The 22,188-nt window shown below is 34.4% G+C and overlaps 2 protein-coding genes across 6 annotated transcripts in view; one reads left to right on the top strand and one right to left on the bottom strand.

Annotated features, from left to right (window-relative positions):
- Positions 1 to 20,246, top strand: part of LOC144844614 (3',5'-cyclic-AMP phosphodiesterase 4C-like) — a 105,978-nt gene extending 85,732 nt beyond the window's left edge. For all 5 annotated transcript variants that reach the window (XM_078701598.1, XM_078701599.1, XM_078701602.1 and 2 more), the window contains 10 exons: positions 182 to 297; positions 620 to 713; positions 8,165 to 8,388; positions 9,284 to 9,382; positions 12,987 to 13,151; positions 13,840 to 13,939; positions 14,478 to 14,632; positions 15,422 to 15,544; positions 16,151 to 16,333; positions 16,792 to 20,246. In XM_078701598.1, the coding sequence (XP_078557724.1) occupies positions 182 to 297; positions 620 to 713; positions 8,165 to 8,388; positions 9,284 to 9,382; positions 12,987 to 13,151; positions 13,840 to 13,939; positions 14,478 to 14,632; positions 15,422 to 15,544; positions 16,151 to 16,333; positions 16,792 to 17,181 (1,649 nt within the window). In that variant the 3' untranslated portion in view covers positions 17,182 to 20,246. The remainder of the gene's footprint in view (positions 1 to 181; positions 298 to 619; positions 714 to 8,164; positions 8,389 to 9,283; positions 9,383 to 12,986; positions 13,152 to 13,839; positions 13,940 to 14,477; positions 14,633 to 15,421; positions 15,545 to 16,150; positions 16,334 to 16,791) is intronic.
- Positions 5,565 to 6,818, bottom strand: LOC144844909 (uncharacterized). The gene has a single exon (XM_078702017.1). The coding sequence runs from the start codon at positions 6,414 to 6,416 to the stop codon at positions 5,565 to 5,567; it is 852 nt and encodes a 283-aa protein (XP_078558143.1). The 5' UTR covers positions 6,417 to 6,818.
- Positions 20,247 to 22,188: the final 1,942 nt, after the last annotated feature.

Raw genomic sequence — 22,188 nt, 5'->3', positions numbered from 1 at the left:
AATACCAACATATTTTATTCTTAATTAAAGGTTCTTTAAACTCATAATTACATGTGGCTTTGTGCCAGAAAATGAATATTCTGTTCTTTAAAATCTATTTATTATAGAATGAATATTGTGAAAAATTCATTAGGAAGATGAAATATGTGTATTATGATAAATTACTTTGTTTTTATTTTAGTGGATGAGCCACTTCAGAAGCTTGCATCAGATACTCTAGAGGAATTAGACTGGTGTATGGAACAATTAGAAACTATGCAAACACACAGGTCTGTTAGTGATATGGCCACAAGTAAGGTATGTCACAGCTTTCTATCTATTCTTAAAGCTCTGTCTACGCTATCAAAGTTTATGTGATGTGCCCATGTTATATCGAAATGATGATGGTCATATCACTACCATATTTGGGCACATGACACTTTTTTTGTCAAACTAGTTTGATAGTGTAGACAGAGCTTAACACTATCAACTCGGACGGGAAAGTTGAGGCCATCCATCCCATCCATCATATTTACACTCTACAAATGAGTTTGGCTTATATCCATCACGGCAATGCTGTAATCTATTTTGTTTATATTATTCTTGATTTCTATATTATCTGTTTTTGTTTGTGATACAGTTTAAGCGAATGTTAAGAAGAGAACTAACTTCATCATCAGAGGCAAGCAAATCAGGAAATCAAGTATCGGAATATTTATTTCAAACTTTTCTCGGTAAGAAACAATATAATATATTACATGTAATGTATTACATGAAAACTCTCTAAGCATTCCATGAATACAAAGCATTCATTGTTTTAAAACACACCTACAGTACTGGATGTCAAAGACCAGATCCAACCTTCAAAAACAAATATGGTACTCGGAATTTGGCTTGCATGCACTTACTACAACCAATGGTCCTGGATGTTAATCTAACACCTATTCCCATGAGGATACATCCATTTATTGCACAGCACAATCGATAAATCAAATGGCATTTATAAACTTTAGGTGTGTTTATATACTTGAATATTGACTTCATTTTTTTCTTGAAATTGGTAACCATCACTATTCAAACCTGTTTGACCTGTTCAACGTTGACTAGCACTGTCCATAGACAGGACTATATCACTAAGCCCCTTTAAATTACCTACAATGTAATATTCAATGCCATAAAACCGAGCGGGGAACAGGCGTGGGTTTTTGTCGTAGTCTTTCTGGCAGAAAGGGCGTCCTAAAGCATAGAAACTGTGCAGCAGCTTAGTACAGAATTTCAGTATGGCCCTTTTTAGCTAATCTATATCATTGTTGAAGAATTTGGACCCAGGAAAAAAACGCAGGAATCAAGAAAATTGTTGACCTTCTCTCCACACCACGTGTTGTGAAAGTCCCCAGTAAAGCAACACATGCGCAGTGTAACTAAAATGAACTAAATTTTTTTGCGTGGCATAGCCTAGAGACGGCAAACGATGCAAAATCTTTGTAAAATAAAAGGCAATTGAAAATACACTGGAAGCGTCGGTATTATTAGCTATTTTATGAGACGATCTTGTTATTTTCTAGACCTATTTAGTAATAAAAGTAACATTTGCCTGCTGGCTATACTACAGAATAGGCAAAAAATCATCATATGGGCTAGGCCTATGCCTAGTCTAGTTTGAAAGGGCACTTCAGGAAAAGCGGGGTTGAACCCCCTGGCTACGGGATTGCTTAATGAAAAAAACTATTATTTAGTGCGAACACAATTTATCTAAATGTCCAAAACTTTTCAATTCATGGTAGAGGTATCTATGTTAATATATGTAAATTGCTTATGAGTTTGCGTCGTTTAATATGAAACACACTGAATACAGATCCAGCAGAAATTGACTTTAAGGTGAAATCAGCATGTGTTGACTTTTCATTCATGCATTAACATATAGAAATTCATTTCATATTCAATTAACCTCTGTTACCAGGAGTTCCTCAAACTAATAATGTACTGATCTCACTCACCAAATATCAAGTTTAAGGTTGCTACTGGCTTAAGACAAATTCTTGTACTTTTAGTGAGATCCAACTTACCCACTATACTGTGTTGTGAGAGCATGCATTGGGTTCAAATATCATTAGTAGCTTCTTATACTTGGCTCCGTAATTATATACACATAATATATTCCGATAATATAGTTTCTACTGTACATGTACAGAATACGCAAAGTTTCTTGAGTTAACAAACAACGGTAGTAAGTAAAACAAATACGTCCTGCTTGTTCGACGGTCGGTAAGTGAGAGAGAGACAAAGAATAAAAAAAGGTTTGCATGCCATTCGTTACACCTGCTAACACATATGCAAATTGCCTCTACATCAGCTCCCCTCTAGATCGCAAATGAAATGTTAGCGAGCGATGAATAAAAAAAAAATGTTTCTAGTATAAAACTTCCAGCATAATAAAATAACAGAATTTCTTCAACCGCAATCATAATCTGCAAGCTTACGTGGCCAGTGTACATGTCGTCCGCTACGCGTTTGCCGTGGCGGAGGTGCGACTGGAATAGCACCTGCGGTTGAGGAAAGCCCTGCTTCCGGTTGCCTTGACGATTCCGGAAAGTTGTTAATAGCTTTACCATTATTTACATAGGCGACTTTTAGTCTGTCCAAACTAACAGTTTCATGTTTACCTGCGATGCTCAAAACAAAGTATTTGTCAGTTCTGTTTAAAACTTTAAATGGCCCATTGTAAGGAGACTGAAGAGGTTTCTTTACGCTATCGCAACGAACAAACACGTGAGTACATTCACGTAAATCGTCATGGATTTGTGCGGTGCGTTGATTAGATCGTGTTGGCACTGGTCGAATATTCTGCATGTGTCTTTGTAATCTATGTACGTAATCCGCAGGTTCATGTGAGGCGATATCAGTAGGCGCGACAAACTGCCCTGGGAGTTTCAGGGTTGCTCCATACACAAGTTCCGATGAAGAACAGCCTAAATCAACTTTGACCGCTGTCCGGAGACCAAGAAGAACTAGAGGTAAAGTTTCACTCCACTTCTGAGGATCATCTTGAGCCTTAAGCGAAACCTTTAGTTGGCGGTGAAATCGTTCAACTAATCCATTTGACATAGGATGGTAAGATGTTGTTCGAATGCGTTTTGTGCCCAACATGTTAGATAGGGCGGTGAATAGTGCCGATTCGAACTGACGACCACGGTCTGTAGTGATGGTGGATGGCGCGCCGAATCTGGATACCCAAACAGTGACAAACGCTTTGGCTACAGTTTCAGCGGTAATATTGGTGATTGATATAGCCTCTGGCCATCTTGTAAAGCGATCGATACATGTAAGTAAGTAAGTATAACCATCCGATGAAGGTAGTGGTCCTACCAAGTCTATGTGGACGTGGTCGAATCTTATGTCGGGCGTCGCAAACGTACCTAATGGTGTTACAGTGTGGCGATGAACCTTATTCTTCTGGCATTTTAAACAACACTTAGCCCATGTCCGCACGTCACTGTTCATACCAGGCCAAACATACCGTGAAGCGATTAATTTTAGTGAAGCTCGAATCCCTGGATGAGAAAGTGAATGCAAAGAGTCAAACACTAACCTACGCATACCTTTGGGCACGAATGGTCTATGATTACCAGTAGTGACGTCGCATACAATAGTACCGCCGCTAGTCGCTATCGGTACGTCTCTCAACTTGAAAACAGACTTATGCTGATGTTCGAGCAACTCCGCATCTTTTTGCTGGTGCCTAGCCATGACGTCATAATCAATAGAAAGCTCCGATGAAGCTGACACTGCATTCAAGTCCATACGTGACAGTGCGTCCGCTACGGTATTCTCGCTACCCTTGACGTGGCGAATGTCCGTTGTAAACTGTGATACGTAGTCTAAGTGACGTATCTCTCGCGGCGAATATCGATCTGCGCTGGAACGTAATGCGTGTGTTAAAGGTTTATGGTCAGTTAAGATATAAAATGTTCTAGCTTCTAAAACGTGGCGAAAATGCTTAACTGCAAGATAGGTAGCTAGTAATTCCCGTCCAAAAGTACTATATCTCCTTTCAACCGGATTTAGACGTCGGGAAAAAAATGCAATTGGATGCCAAATATCTGCTACCATTTGTTGCAACACACCACCTACAGCGCAATTGGACGCATCTACCATTAAACACAATGCAGCGTCAGGATGTGGATGTTCTAGAAGAGTTGCCTCGACAAGTGCATACTTGACCTTGGTGAATGATTCAAGTTCCGTCGGAGATAGTTCAATGGCCTTTTTAGGTTTACCGACAAGTAAATCGGTTAATGGATGAATCAAATCCGAACATCTAGGTATAAACCGTCTGTAGAAATTAATTAATCCCAGAAACTCACGTAACTTACGCACAGTATCTGGTACTGGAAACTGTTCAATCGCCTCAACCTTGGAACGCAATGGCTGTATCCCAAACTCGTTAATTTGATGACCTAAAAATTGTAGTGAAGACACACCCCATACACACTTGGACGGATTAACAATGATACCAAATTCATCGAGACGTTTAAAAAGTGCCTGAAGATGCAATTCATGTTCAGCAGTATCCATGCTGGCAATAAGTAAGTCATCAATGTAAGCATAGACGAAATTCATACCCCGCAACACCTGGTCAATAAAACGCTGAAATGACTGTGCCGCATTTCGAAGACCAAATGGCATTCTTAAGAACTCGAACATGCCAAACGGCGTAGTAATAGCGGTTTTTGAAATGTCTTTAGGATCGACGGGTATTTGATGATATGCACGTACCAAATCTATCTTAGAAAAAATCTTGCATCCCGAGAGAGTCGCGGTAAAGTCATGAATGTGAGGGATGGGGTACATGTCTGGAACAGTCACATTATTTAACGCTCGGTAGTCCCCACATGGCCTCCAATCACCTGTTGTTCCTTTAGGCACCATGTGTAGCGGCGACGACCAGTTACTATCTGAGGGCCGTATAATTCCTAATTGTAACATATGATCAAATTCAGCCCGTGCAATTTTCAATTTCTCAGAAGACAGTCGGCGAGGTCTGGCACAAACTGGCAACCCATTTGTATTTATCTGATGTGTAACGTTATGTTTCACGCTTCCATTACGAAAACATGGTTTGGTAATCGTTTTATATTTGTTTAATATTTCCTGAAAACGAGGATTTACTTTTGGGGTCGGAAAGACCGGACTAAGTGATGCTAGGGTACATTCTATTCCCTTGACACTGATACTAGTAGTAGCATCGAAAAGCTTGCGATTTTTTAAGTCCACAATTAAACCAAAACGTCGTAAAAAGTCGGCCCCAATAATCGCATTAGGCACATCAGCAACAGTAAATATCCACCTATACGTGCGTCGAAATCCAAAATCAACTGTTAAGGAACGCTCCCCATAAGTAGATATTGTAGATTTGTTTACTGCTTGCAATACAAAGTCAGTTTTTCGGTGCAACTTGTCTGTTATTGATGGAGGTAACACGCTAACCTCCGCTCCAGTGTCAACTAAGAATCTAAGTCCTGAAGTACGATCAGAAATAAAAAATAGACGACTACCTTCACCAACGCCAGCAGCTGTCGCCGTCCCTAGTCGCTGGCTTGGTCGTTTCCCGCCTTCTGTGAGGAAAAAGAGCATGGTGAATTACATTTATGTGCCTTGTTACCATATCGATGATGATACCAACATAAACCATCATTAGTTGTAGCAGAGGGCGAGCGTTTTCGGCTTTCACGTTGTTTACTACGGCTTCTGCCTCTGACTCGTTTCGCCAAGGAAGAAACGAGGCTGGTCAGCTTACTAACTTCAGCTCTCAATTCTCGTAATTCGTCTGACGTTGCGCGTGCACCCGTATCCTTAATTGTCGTGGCAATAGTAGGTGGTGGTGGAGAAACTTCCAAAATTTTATCGGCCAACGCTGCCAGATCTGAAAGGTCCATATCCTCACGGGTGGACGCTAATATCAATTGCACATTAGTAGGCAATCTTTGCACAAACAACTGTTTCAGGATGGATGTCTCTAAATCACGCTCCCCCAGCAATTGGTACATCTTGCGTAGTAACTGACTAGGCTTGCGATCACCTAATTCTTCCGTTGTTAACAACTGATGAAGACGCTTTTGCTCCGACACGGATGTCCTTTTAACCAATTCCGATTTCAAATGGGTATATGGTCTTTGGTATGGAGGGCTTAGCAATAAATCTCGAACCTCCTGTGCGATATTAGGCGGCAAAGAAGCAATTATATACGAATACTTTGTTTCCTCAGCCGTAATTCCTCTGGTAACAAACTGAGCCTCCACTTGCGCAAACCAAATAAGTGGGTCATTCGCCCAAAATGGCGGCAATTTTAAACTTACAGCAGCCGCCACAGGTGGTGCCTCATCCATTCTAGCGGCCATTTTGATCGGTGTAGCTCTTACCGGAGAAGGTCTCGCCATAATTCAATTCACGTATCAAACAACGACAACTCAAAGTAATCTTGCAACAACGAAGTAATATATCCAATATAAATATTTAAATATTCCAAGCACTCTCGTTAGATCACGTCGGGGTCACCACTTTAGTGAGATCCAACTTACCCACTATACTGTGTTGTGAGAGCATGCATTGGGTTCAAATATCATTAGTAGCTTCTTATACTTGGCTCCGTAATTATATACACATAATATATTCCGATAATATAGTTTCTACTGTACATGTACAGAATACGCAAAGTTTCTTGAGTTAACAAACAACGGTAGTAAGTAAAACAAATACGTCCTGCTTGTTCGACGGTCGGTAAGTGAGAGAGAGACAAAGAATAAAAAAGGTTTGCATGCCATTCGTTACACCTGCTAACACATATGCAAATTGCCTCTACATACTTATTTATTAGTAAACTGCCTCAAAATATAAGTCATACTACCATGAGGTTATTAATCCACACAGTATCAACCATAGTGTAAATTATAAAGCATGAGGTATATCTATTAGGTATGAAAAATGAATTAAATAGTCTATTTTTATTAGTAATGTGCATATTTATCATCAGTAACTATACCGCTCTATTTAACCCATGTTCTAAAAGTAACGCAAGATGTATTATCTCCAGGGTTTAATACTATTATTACTTATATGAGATTTGTCTAAACTTGCTCAAGGCAGACACAACCTAGATGTAACTGCTTTTTATGATCAACATGCGTCGGCATCCGAATAAATAGACTTTTAGTAGCTCGTATTAGTAAAGTGGCTACTACGCGTTAAATACAGAAAAGAAATATGTAGCAGACAACGTTTCAAATGAGCAGAAATAAATTGTTAATATTGATAATGCGAATCAACCATGCAATGACAATTTGCCATCTTGCGTTGCGTACATAAATTGTCATGCCTAAAATGGTTATAATATTGAAACACACGGACGCAACAGATTCAAGAATATTTAGAAAGAATAATTTTTTATGAAAAATTGTTGAAAAGCACTGAGTTGACATTTACTGTATGTTTGTCTTTATCTAATAAAAATGAGTTACATTACAAGGAATGATGATTAGGCTGCTGTTCTGTAATGATTTTGTAATTTAATCCAAAATCAACGATGCATTGCCTATAAACTGTAAAATTCAATACAACAGATTTGAGTTAATCATAGATACGTTACATAACTATCAGTGAAAACAAAATCTCAGAAAATATAATCATCCTTGACATCCTAGGTTTTTATTTTATTATTTTATTGTATACGTAATGTTTGCCTTTCGTTTTATTGAATAAAAGTGGTAATAATAATAATAATATAATATAATATAATTTGTATAAGTTAATAAAAGGAATTAAATCAGATAAATGACAAAGTCAAGCCAATACTACAATATTTTTTTTCGTTTAAATATATATATTTCGACTATCTTTAAGAGTTAGAATCACCACTTTTATGAAATACATTTTACTCCACAAAATCGCACTTTACTGCAAAACATCCTCTTCGCACATAGAGAGATATTACCTCTGTGAACAAAAAAAGATTTATGTTATGTATTGAATGCAGCATATTGTAGGCCTATGACTTCATTTCAAATATTAATGAGTTGTTACTCTAAAACACAATTTTGACGTCTTTATCATATTTTGTTAGAATGCTAGCTACAAACCCGGTACCGTTTAGTTTGATTTTATGATTAATCGGGAAATTATCTTGTTTTAGACAAGGAACGAGAAATTGACATACCTACCCAGCATAATCGAGAAAATGCCGTTTCTCCTACTCATAACACACAGAAGAATATTAACCATCAAAAGAACATCAAACGAGGCAACGACATGAGTAAAATTAAGGGAATACAGAAACTCAAGCACCATGATAGTGTTTTGGAAGAAGATTTACCAAAGTATGGCATTCTGGTTACAAAACAAGAACAGCTTGAAAAAGTAAGATTTTTATTTTTTAAATACCATACTGATTCAGAAATAAGACCACCATTTTTTTAATTAACAATTTTCATGCAGATTGAGACACTTGGGTATTAGCCCCACCATTAAAGATGTATTGTTCCCCTGAAAAAATAATTCTTAACATTTTTGTTGTTGAATATGCCATTTTAATGTCACATAATAGTTCACTTTGACCAAAAATTTAGTCGGAAAAAAAAACTATTTACCTGAAAAAAACTGAAATTTAAAGCAAAACATAGTCAAATTGGCTGCCAGTTTTTGGTTGAATTTAACCATTTTATTTTGTCATTTTATAAGTGAAAACATTTTTTTTTTCTACGGAAGTGATTAACTTTATTAAAACTACAAAATAAAAGTTTGATTTAACATCTTCATTTTTCATGTTTTTGGGGGACAATACATCTTTTATTTAAAGATCTGTGTGCATTTGACATCTCAAATCTGCCATAAAGAGATAGAGATGTATGCCCAAGTGGTTTATCTATGGTCTATAACTTTATTGAACAGACGCTTTTATAACAGCGGCACACGTTTTATGATGGTGCGTTCATAAGTTTAAAGAAAAAAAAAGGAAAGGAAATGAATTATACAATAGTGAAAAAGTACAACACTTAACTTTTGATGGAGTATAGGCCTATATAAGTATTTATTTAAACAAATTATTATTAAATTAGTGCGAATGTCGGACAGAAACATTCTCGTGTATATATTTTCACCGAACAAACTCAACATGATTTGTTTGTATTTTATTCTTACTATGTTTAGTTTTGGGCTTGAAAAGTTTAATGACCTTTGTTTTAAACATTTTTTTGTATTTTAATATATAATATTTCAATTGTTTTAATTCATGTTTTTTAATTATGTTTTTCAGGAAATGGAAAATGTTGAGAAATGGTCATTTGATATTTTCAAAGTCAATGAACTGACAAATTGTAGACCGCTTACAGTTGTCACCTATAACTTATTACAAGTAAGTTATACACATTTTCTATTTACAATAAAGTCAAGATTGCTTTTATGAGTTACAATTGTATAATTTAACATCCATCAGTTGTCACTAATTATTACTTGGTAAGTTTACCACGTTGAAACACCGGTTCTCGTCAGATCACCGAAATTAAGCAACGTTGGGCCTGGTTAGAGCTTGGATGGGAGACCATCTGAGAATATCGGGTGCTGTATATGGAGCTGGGCTCCCATTAGGCATTTAAAATCAGCACTGCTGACTCTTATGGCATCGATGGCATCTAGTATCTGCCTCGACGTATTGGCTTATGCCTTTCCTCTGGTCAAGGTGGGCACTGGACGAGAGAAGTCCTTGATAAATGTTAGGACCAATCAAGGTGCTTTAAACAGTCCTGTCTTTGTTTGTATCAAACCTGCGGTAATTATCACTGTTGGTTTGGATTGAATAAAATAAAATAAAAATTTATATTTAGCATTTTCTTTTCCAGCAATAGTAAGTTGAGGTGTTCAAGTTGGTTTCAACTTTTAGATCATTCAAGTGTTGATTTTTCCTTAAGTTCAATATGTTTCTTTGGGATTCTTTTTTGCAATAGCATTTCAGACAAATAAACACCAGGAAAAAAACAAAATCTTTTTGTTGTAAAATATAAATTTTACCAATAATTTGAAATGAAAAACTTTTTTAGAATATTGCGAAAGCTAAAAAAAAGGACCATTTCTTGTACTTACAGTATTAAAATAAAATTTCAATTACAGAAAATAAATGAAACTTGATCTAAATATGATTGTTTAATTGCTTTAGTCTTATAAGACATCAGATTTAATGGCATCTTCACATTACCATAGATATTATAGCTGAAGGCTACAGAGTGAATTCCAATTCAGTTTTGAGAAGCAGCCAACCATGCACAACACACTGTATTAAATGTAATGCCCCATCCTCGTTGGTTCTATTCTGACATTTAGTTTTGGACAACAATAGAATATTTCTATTTTATTATGTTTACTTGTCAAACTGCAAAAAGTGATCATGTTTACAATCATGTACATAAATTTCCATATTGCTGCCGCCTACACATCTTTAACGTTCTAAAGAATAATAATAATATATATGTCCACCCAGGCAGCACTTGCCAGTTCTTATGCTATGACGTTATCCAAATTCCTTCACTTGCACTGATGAAGGGCTAGTGTTGCCCGAAAGCTCTGCTAACTTTTCTGGCTGTTTTACTTTATTGTTTTGATTTAGCTTTTCTTTTTTTTTTTTTTGCATCTCCATTGAGATCCAGCCACTGATACCCACAGCATTGTCATTTTTCAGTAATTTGCCTTTGGATTTATATATATATACATAAATCAATTGTGTTGCATAGCACTGTGCTCATATTCGGAACATGATCTCATAATCGCGTCGCCATGAGCTATGCTCGACGTGATTATGAGAACATGTTCCGAACAAATCTGCAAACTTGAGCAAACTTTTAATAATAATAATAATTTTAGTTTAGAAATTTGTCTAAAGTTTGTTAGTGTAGACCAGTTGATATTGGTAAACAACAGAAAACTAGTTTGCGAACATTAGACCATGCACCTTCTTAAACTCAGTGAAACAACAGTCATTTGGTGCTTTGCAGTCCATGTGGACACGGCTACTGTAGCCTCCAGTAGTCTGGGCAGGATTTCTAAACTTCTCCAAACAAAAGTTTGGTAGAGTGTGCTACTAGACTAGGCCAAGTGACATAAATATGTATTTTTGGTTGTATAAATAAAAACACTTTCCCTGCAATTTTTTACATTTTGTAAAAATAATGGCCTTAAAATGTTTATTTATTTATTAAAGCTCAAGTAATAAGTATGTTATAACACTACGGCCAGTCACTAAGAAGAAACTGGTTATGTTAATTTCTTATGCTTTTATTTTTAATATGAAATATTTATAATAAAATAATACATTGAAATACTTTATTGTCAGTATTCTTCTCGCTTTAAATCAAGTATTCTTAAATGTCATCATCAGCAATGCTTCAATTGGAAACTTGAGAAGATTATAATTTCATATTTTTATGACTTATCTTATTTTGCATTAAAAAAACATTTCTTAATTGTAAAATTTATATGACCATCCTTGTCAACAGGCAATTTGTATGTTCAGTATTTTGTTGAATAAAATTGTTTCTAGTTTCCTAGTGTCAATAGCAAGAGCCTCGGAAGAAGTGAATCAGGGTATGGGGCCGGCACCAGAGTACATTCAGGGACCATCCGTTACTGCTCTTTGAGAAAAAATGTTAAATAATCATGAAAAAATAAATTACCCCCGATTTCTTGGCTAATGAATAACAGGTAAAAACACCTGATTTGGTGTGAAACACCATTTAACAGGTTATTACTGAACTGTGCAACTTTTACCCAAAACAAAATACTTGATTCAACTGCTGTATTTAAAATGTTTGACTGCCTGAGTGCTTTTAATTGTGGGTAAATGTTTTTCGTTGATGATTACCTACTGATTTAAATGATTTTTTGGAAGCACAAACAAAAAAGAAAAATTGTAGTTGATGTCAGAATATTTTTAATCTATTTTGAAATAAACGGTTATTCATTGTTTGTAGTATCAAGTTTGATTTTAAAATTGTAAATTTGATTTATTGTTTTCAATTAACGAGGTACAGTATGGTTTGTATACAGTACATAATTTCATCATTTATAGTTGAACTCACAGCACTGTAATAGTAAATATTGTACAGGGATATAAATAACCATTAATTTAATTCCCAAGTATGAATGTTATCTTGTTTGTAACAGCCTTTTAAAAGGTCATTACATTGTTAATGGTAACTAGTTGCTGAGCTAAAGAGTACCAGGGTATTAATATAAGAGACTTAATTCAGCCAGATTTGACCAATGTGTGGGCTCTCAACAACAAATCACTAAAATAGACGGCAAGTGATGGATGCCTGTCCTACTAGAATACTTAGCGAGAATCTAAGTAATTGCCCAAGACAACGAAGCGTACATCTTAATTTACTATGCTGGCATTCCTAATTTAAATATATTTTGTAGTTCATATAGAAGTTATTTTGTTTATTTTTAAAATGGAAGCAGAAAAAGAATACCTCAACATTTTAAAAATATATAATATAATATCCACTGGCACTAAACATAATTTTGAATTTGGGCTCCTAAATAATATTTAAATCGGTGGATTGTTGTCGACAGAAATCCTTAGCTTTATTACCCAAAATGCATGGTCTTTGGTGGTCAATTCAATTGTTACTGCAATGTAGTTGACTCGAGGTAAGCAGCTGTCAATCAAATAACCGTTATTTTGTGTTGCAGCTAAAAATTGCAAAGCAATAACCGGTTTTAACACTGAAACGATTGGGTGTTTTTACCTGTTATTGTCAAGCTGCCATTTAAACCGGTTACTGAACATTTTTCGTGTTTGTGCTTTCAAGAAAATTGGGTTAATTTATTCATATGGTTAATAAACGGTTATTTTTTTGCAGCATAGACAGGGCCTATGAATAAACAATTTGCTTGAAATTGGCAGTAATATGTTTCCTCTTTAAAGATGTTTTGGATGATAATAATTTTTTTTTAATTTTCAGGAGCGAGGTTTACTGAAGACGTTTCAAATACCTGGAAAGACGTTGGTGACTTACCTGATGACATTAGAAGATCATTATAAGAAGAATATTAAATATCATAATCAAATCCATGCTGCTGATGTTGTACAATCTATTAACTATTTATTACGAGCTCCTGCTCTTGAGGTTTCTAATTTTCATTATTTTTTAATTTATTCTATTCCACATTTTTGTTTTCTTGGTTGATTTCGTATCACATACCCTATGGATTATTTTCTTCCATTTTAATGATTAAAGGTACTATTGCATGCTCAGCAGTTTGTAAACATTTTTGGAGAATTTTTTTATATAATATATAATAAAAATCCAACCTGTAGTGTTTGCTGTCTATTTGCTCTGCCGATTTCCTAGGGCTTCTTCTTTTTTTACAATGCCTAGCCTTTTTCGCTTAAAGATGGAACCAGTTAATTGAACAAAAGTTAATTTTAGAACAGTCGATGTGTTATATAACAAATAATTAATGTTTCGAAAATGTATGACTTTCCTATTCAACTCAGCCTAATCTCGTTGAAAAGAAGAATCAATCATTGACCTCATGAAAAAAAAAACCTAAAGCTAAAGCTCTGTCTTCTAAAAGAAGTGTGATGTGCGCATCTATGGACATGATAATCACTATCATATCTGGGCATATCACCCCATATTTGAGCACATCACACTTCTTTTTTAGACAGAGCTTTACTCATAAACTGTCATTGTTTGTATGATACTACACACACCTTTTTATATTTCAGTTTCAGTTTTGTTACAGACAACACTTTACTTTCTGTTATCAAAATGTAGATGTTTACATTGATTCAATTTGTTCTATTTATAGAATGTCTTCACTGATTTGGAGATATTGGCTGCTATATTTGGAGGTGCTATTCATGATGTTGATCATCCTGGTTTAAATAATCAATTCCTTGTAGCCACAAGTAAGTGCTATAAGACCATTCAAATCACCAGTATTTCTTAGAGTGTTATTCTAGCATTTATTTAATTATTATTAATTAATTATGTTTCATATAGTATAAATTTTGTTGAAGTTCTAATAGAAACCACCTATACCGTCAATACAGTTAGGAAAGCTCAAGGTAACAGATTAGCATACTAAGTCACAAGCCACAAATTTTAATTTTTATTAGAGGTTGAACAGCAGTTTTTTCAATATTTGAAATTATAAATTATGCTTGTTGCAACTTCAAATTCTTTGCTTCTGGGTATGCAAATACTTTTATAAAACAAATTCTTGTCATTTGATTGGAGGAGTGTAGATGACATGTCAAAAAATATTCTATATTTAACACTTGATTACATCATCAAGAGTTCAATGGTGTTGTAGAATACTGCAATTTCGTTTTGTTTAGGTGTGTTATAAAACAAATAATTATATTCGTGCAATGGAACAAATAATTTGGACATGTAATTATTTGTACCATTGCACTCATAAACATTCATTATTTATTATCAAAGGTTCTGAACTTGCTATTATGTACAATGATGAGTCGGTGCTGGAGAACCATTCCTTAGCTGTGGCATTTAAGCTTATTCAATGTGAGAACTGCAATATCTTTGAAACATTGACAACAAAACAGTTCCAAACGTTACGCAAAATAAGTATAGACATGGTATGTAATATATTTATCGTTTTAAGGGTCTTCCACACCTGTTCCGGCATGGTTCCGGTCCGGCGCCGGAAAATCCAATCGAACGTCCATGTTTCGTTTTTACGCGGCTACGCGCATATCGATTGGCGCATAGCCGCGTGGAGCGTCGTCAAAACGAAACATTGATGTTCGATTCGCCGGACCGGAACCGTGCCGGAACAGTATGAATTCTTTTAATATATAATGTGACAGGGGAAAACCTTGTACATTTGAGAATGCAAGGTCTGCTGTTAACTTAAAAATAAAAAGATGATGATGATCAAGTATATCTTCTCCTAACCCTTTTATTTTATAGTCTTTAGACTATGTCTTCCATGTAGTACATGTCGGTATATAATAAATACAAATTCTTCATAATAATATATGTATGAAAATATTTTGAGAATATGAACCTGTACTTGCCCCAACATTGCATCTTTATACTTAAAATCTCAGCAATGCTACTACTGTATATGTGTAATTCATCGAAATAAAATTGTTGTGTATAATGCTAGACTAAATTATGGTATAATTACATTATATTTAAATGGGAGGTTCTCTCCTGATGAACCTCCTTCCTAGTGATTGTTGCTGCTGTGTTTTACTACAGATTATATTCATTGTAAATCTTGACATTCACATGCTAAAGCTAATTTATCTTTTTGTATATTGAGACAAAAACAAAAACGCATACATTAATGTCATTGCGTGTCATAGCATGGTAGCAAACATATCCATCACACTCTTGTAAATTTCTTGTTTAATTTCTAGGTGTTAGCAACAGACATGTCAAAACATATGAGCCTATTAGCAGATTTGAAAACTATGGTAGAGACCAAGAAGGTTGCAGGGTCAGGTGTTTTACTACTTGATAATTACACTGATAGAATACAGGTTTGTCGAATGTCACCATTTTTTTTAATTTTTAAGGCTAGCCTACTCATAGAAATGCATATGTTTTTTTCACAATTTTGAAATTTTGGTATATCTAAAAACTATTATACAACCTATCCAACCCCTTATAATTTAGAGTATTTAATATAAATATGTACAAATTCATTCATGTATATATCCACAAAATTATATAATAAAAATAAAATAAATAAAATATCTTGTTTTTAAAAAATGTTTCAAACCGTACAACTATGCAATGCCTTAGCCAATATATATGCAAGGGCAATGCATTTTCCACCATTAGATAAGCAAACTAGGGCCTTAAACAAAATAATAGTTATTGGGATGGTTTTTCAAACGTTAGGAGAAATTGCAACTTACTGTGGTGTAGCAGAATGAATTGAAATATCACGAAACTCCTGTGATTATCAGGAGATTTGGGAGGTCTGTAAAAATGTTTCCTATCGCTCAGATAGGATTTGACTCTAGTTACGCTACTGTGCCATTACTGAAATTGTTCTTGTTTATGTGCGATCTGAAAGGATAACATTGTAAACATGCTATACTATCATTTTAACAAGATATAATGTGTTTTTTTATAAAAAGGTTCTGAAAAACGTGATTCACTGTGCAGATCTAGGGAACCCAGCCAAGGTTTTGTCAACCTACCGCAAGTGGACAGATCAAATTATGGAAGAGTTCTTCACTCAAGGAGATTTAGAACGTGAACGAAAAATGGATATCAGTCCAATGATGGATAGACATAATGCATCTGTTGAGAAAACGCAGGTAATAGATTTGAGCTGCATATAAATTGCATACTTTTAATAGGCTTATAAATAGGACCTAGGCACATGATTGGTTCTAGAATGAAAATAGCATAATTGCTACATTTGCTATAGCGGTAAGTATCAAACAGATAGCTACTGTAGATGTGTTAAACAATTCTAGTTGATAGAGATTACTTAGAGGGCTAGGTTTAGTTATGTTTAGGAAAATGTCAACTATCTTGCAGTTATTTATCTATGCTATAGCAGAGGAATAATATCAAATTAGTTGCTGTAGCTACAGTACATAGCTAAATTTACTTTGGGCATTTTAAAAATAGGTTTTTTCAAGAAAATCAGTATGATCTAAACAAAACTTATTTGCATTCACACATTTCCACTAACCGTTTTAACATGTTTAGAATATTTACTTTAATAAAAATAAGTTTACATACTTGGAATATTTGTATTTATTTACAGGTTGGCTTTATTGATTATATTGTTCACCCATTGTGGGAAACATGGGCAGATCTTGTGTATCCTGATGCACAGAATATTCTTGACAATCTAGAAGAGAATCGAGATTGGTACCAGAGTCAAATACCGAACAGTCCACCCTCACAAGAACTTGCCACCACAGCAGAATCTTCAGAAAAGTTCCAGTTTGATCTCCTGCTTGACGAGGATAAGGGTGATGTCGGGGATGAAAACGTTGATGCATTTGAATTGCAAATAACAGAAGACGATTTAGTTCTTTCTGACACAGACTCAGTGGCTACTTTGGTGAAAGGTGAATCCTCAAATTCACCATTCACAACAAATGACACTCCTTTAACAATAGAGTCGAAATTGACCATACCACGTTTATAGTTATATGTTATGATTCAAGTTTTGAAAAGACAATCAAGTTCAGTTTATGGAAAGATGTAAATTTTAACACAACTAAATTCAACATTATTGTAGAATTCAAATGGTTGTTAATTTATAGCGCTGAACAATAATATTGAAAATATGTACTATAAAGGTTTTGGGATAACTTTACTAACAACAGTAACATCTACTAAGGGCCTGTTCAGAACTAACGAGTTATTCTATTGTAAGTAGCGTACAGCTCTATAGGTCTGAACCAGAACAATACTTCTGGAAGCCACACACACTACGACACTGACCTTTCGTTTATTACCAAATCCCAAGGTACAAGATTAATGTACAACGCTTATGATACGAAAGTCATGCATCAACAAATTTTACCTCCAACCAATAAAACTGTATAACAGATGTATAACCCCAACCTGTGACACTTCAGTTTGTTACAAAAGCATTAGTTAATCGAGTTTGAACACTTTGTAGTTACAACGCTAATTGCAATACGAAAAAATAACTTCATAGATCTGAACATTCCTCGTCAAGAGAACTTTACACAAGAGCACTTTACTCAAGAAGGCAGATCACAGTAGCTTTTACTATCGAAAGACACTTCATAGAGATTTATAGATCAATATGTATTTAAGAAAATATGTCCAATAAGGGTTTGAATATACAGTAACTTCTGCAATAGGCAAAACCCATCAAACCCCACACCAAAACCAATGTCTAAGGAGCCCATTAACTTTCTTTGAGGAAACTACTCCATGGAGTTTAATAATTACAAAAGTAGATATGTACATAAGGGTTTGCTATAACTCAAACACTAACAGCAGATAACAAATGTACTATAAAACAAATACAATCATGTGGCACAGTAGCATACACTTTTGGAGAGACAATTTTATTTGGGCAAATAATGTACGACAGCCTTCTAAATTAACAAGAGGGAACACTTGCTATTCTAACTACTGTACACTCAGTACTTTTTCAACACTAACAACACACTTTACACATTATACATTGGCTGAAAGCATTTTCATTCTTATTGTTTGGAAACCATAGTAGGGGTTGTATTTGCATTGACTGCTGTACAAATGTCATGCCCACGATTAGTAAGTTTTGATAGTTTTGTGTAACATGATAATTAGCATTTGTGTCTGGAAATATGCTAGAGTAAAGCTGTAACACCACCATTCTTTGCTAGATGCAGATGTAGGTATAACCCTGATACTGTATCCTGTGTCAATGAATACCAGTTAGAATCAGTTAAAACCTGTATTCCACATTCTCTTCTGGTGTGATGTGTTAAAATAACTGAACACTTTGCCCACCATTCTTTGCCAATAGATGCTAAACCAGTTAGCACTTGTGTCTGATATTCTGTGTCAATGAATACAAGTTAGAATCAGTAGAGAACTATGTTCCACATTCTGTGTTGATTATGATGATGAGTTAAAATAACACCCTGTGTCTGTGGCAGTTTGTGCTAGTCGAGATAAGTTAATATTCAGTTTAGAATTCAGTGCCAGTGCTATACAGTATGTCTATACAGACTGCATTTAACAATTTCTGCCACTGTGAGCTGATGGTTCAAATCAGTCCATGATAAAATTACTTGCAGTACAAAGCCGTGATCACACTGGATTGGATCAATTATGGTAAAATTAACTCATTTAATTCGAAAAGAAAATTTAAATCCGTGAAAACTGGCTTCAATTCCCCAAGACAGTTAATTTTACCGACCACTACCTGGCCACAGTATAACCTATTGCAGGATAAAAAAAGTCCAATCGGATTGTCATGGTTAGATTTTAATAAAACTAACCAGGTTAAATTATAGTGCAAACAATGGTCAAGTTTACTGATGACCTTGGGTCCAATGTGAACAAAAGGCTTTAAAAAACAACTCTTACTTTGCATTGTAGCTAAAATATACTGTAAATCCAATTAAATGGTATTCCAATAGACCCTTTTTTTTTTTTTCATGAATGCCATTTAACCAGACTTTTTTTTTATATTCCCTCATATTTTTGATGGCAAGAAAATCTGTAATTTATTCTCAAAGTTTAACCTAGGCAATCTAACAACAGGACGCTGAGCTCAACTTGCCAAGATAGGCTATAATAACAGACTTTGATCTGCGGTTAGGCTTTGACGAATTCATACAAAGCTGTCAAATTCTAGGCTATGTACACCATACGTTGAATTTTTTTATTGCTATTTAATTGTATTTTGGTAAAAGATCGTAGGTGTCTGATTTTCGTCGTGTCAAGCTCACAATCCTGTTATTGGAATGCCTTGGTTTAACACATTCTTGAAATGTTCATTCTTTTGATACCTATAATTTGGTAAATCTGTTCTGAATCTCCCAAATCCAGAATGTTAACTGAACCAAAACATTCTGTAAATTGATTTCTACTCTTAAAAAATAAATTCTGCAAAAACAAAACAAAAACAGGCTATGTACAGCTTTGAAACTGGACACTGTAGACAGGCTAGGGTTCTGTGTTTTTCAGGGAGTTGCCTGCAGCGCTTTTACTGCCCACACTAACCAGGTATATGACTATGGTTTTAATTTTGGTACCGTATAACTGTACATTAATTATCGTTTATCGTTGGAATGTAAAGATGAGTTATAGCAATAGTTTATGTAACTAAACATGGGGATTTTACAATTAATGTGAGAGGCTAAAATAAGCTGTGTATTATACACAATGTACTGTATGTCACAAATAAAACATAAATATTCATTGTGTAAAACCTTAATAAATTCATGAGCGTAGCTATACAGTAAGGGATGAATTGTATTACTAATCCAAAATAAATCATTATTTATTACATATCAAATAGATCTCTGAATAATGTGTGAGAAATAAAGTAGATTATTCGACTATAGAGTCCATGTCTAATAGAGAGCATGTTTAATACTATTGTAAATATATATTGAAGTGGTATTAAATATATGGTCTTATTTGGTAGTTGTCTCTTCCAAAAGCACAAAATGGGATGTTTAAACTTTATTTATTGTTAATGTATATTAGAAATAATTAAACAAATTTGATCAAGTCGTCATTTGTTATTGCACTCTTGTATATACAAACTGAAAATTCCAGTTTTTGTTTTTCTAATAATCTTGGAATATTAAAAGTGCCATTAATTATTATTATTCATTTCATATAATTTCCAGATTTTTTAAGAAAATGTTTAAATATTGTGTTTGTTATGATTGACTTATCCATAATATATCACTCTTTTTATTTTGTAATTTGCATTATTATTGACAATTAATGGCAATTTTTATCACCGTGTCAACTCCATGTTTAAAATTGCAAATAGTGATTGTTTACATTTGTTGGAACATTGATTGTTTCAATCAACAAGGTGAATAGAACAGTCAATCCTTCAAATATTGAAAATACACCTTTCTTTTTTAAAAGTAAATCGATATTTATTATTATTTTTTTTTTCGATTTTTATAGTCAACACAAAACCCCTCTGCTTCCATCCATGGATGTTAAAAGTTATGAAATACACATACAATATTTACAGTATTTTTACCTTTTTATTTATCAATATGGCTGCAAATAAGTATTGTTGGAAAAATACAATAGTTTAAGCCTCTGGTTTTCCAATTCCAAATAAAGGTAATAGATAATATTGATTGGCTATCATCGGGTAAATTAATTTTTGATAATCTACATTTAATAAGGAATTGCATTTTTTAAATGCTATCAAACTTTATGTGACAAAACAATCCATATATGGACATGATGATGTCATATCACTACCATATTTAGGCATATCAGTACCATATTTGGGCACATCACACTTTGTCATAATTTTAAAATACAGGTATACGTCCAATTAAAGACCACTTTTGGGACCCAGGTTGTAGTGGTCTTTAGTAGCTTTTGTCTCTAATTATAAACACTCCAGGGCCAACTAAAGACCAGTTTGGAAAGTAATCGGAATTGTTTTATTGATGGGTGTAGGGCCCGGTTGCTAATATACTTTTCGTTATGATATAAAATGTTATCTCTTAGTGTACGTGAATTCTGTAATCCGATTGGTCAATATGTATGAGATATAATTCCGTATTACGCCCATTTACTCAGTCAAGCGGATCAGAAGGGTAATATATCCCGTAATACCTGTTTGATGTTTCTACCCAAGCGTAGTTCAACCATCGAATTTGAACCCGTATTCAACGGTCCGTAAAAAAAGCTTATCGTAATCGTCGAAAGCTCCCTATTGTTGTTGTGATAGTCAAAATGAATGTACACTAACAGATAAAATCGTTGCACCCTGCTTGTTCTTACGAAATACGGGAAATATCTACGTTCTGGTTCCATAGATATATTTCCCGTATTCCGTGAACAAGCAGGGTGTAACTAATATTATCTGATCAAATACATGCTAACATTATAATGTTATTGTGATATTTAATCAGGGGCCGACGCAGGGGTGTTACCCCATTTGCCCGGGCAACAGCCTTAATTTCATACTAAATGTTTTTTTCTGCCACTAAATTAAAATTTAGATCCCATTTCATCATATTATATATTAACTATTAACGTTATAGAAGTCCGGAGTTGGAAAAGACTATTTTATACCTCCATGGTATATTTATCTTCATTTCCCTATGTCCGTAATATTTGGGCGAATTTCCGTAATAATTACGGACGTTCTGAACTTTGAAAAAACAATGTTTAATTGCTTCTTTCTGCAAATTTCGATGGTGGTTGTACAGTTTATAGTGGATAAATAGTGGATTGTTTTAATTATTAATTGATAATAATTAATTTGTATTCATTCATATTCATACTGGAAGTACCTTCGTCGTGGACCTCATCTTCAAATATATTGAAGCTACTGTACACACTACCTACATACAATAGAATAAAATTAAATAAGATACAAAAATGTAACATGTTTATTAATCATGTTAAAAGTGTATAATTGTTGGCGTCATTCCTACTACAATATAATAGTCAAAGTAGGAGATTCTCT

The sequence above is a fragment of the Antedon bifida genome, chromosome 6 (genome assembly GCF_963402885.1).
Source record: "Antedon bifida chromosome 6, ecAntBifi1.1, whole genome shotgun sequence".
NCBI classification, from domain to species: domain Eukaryota; kingdom Metazoa; phylum Echinodermata; class Crinoidea; order Comatulida; family Antedonidae; genus Antedon; species Antedon bifida.
Note: the sequence above shows the minus strand (reverse complement) of the source record. Positions and strands in the feature narration are given on the sequence as shown.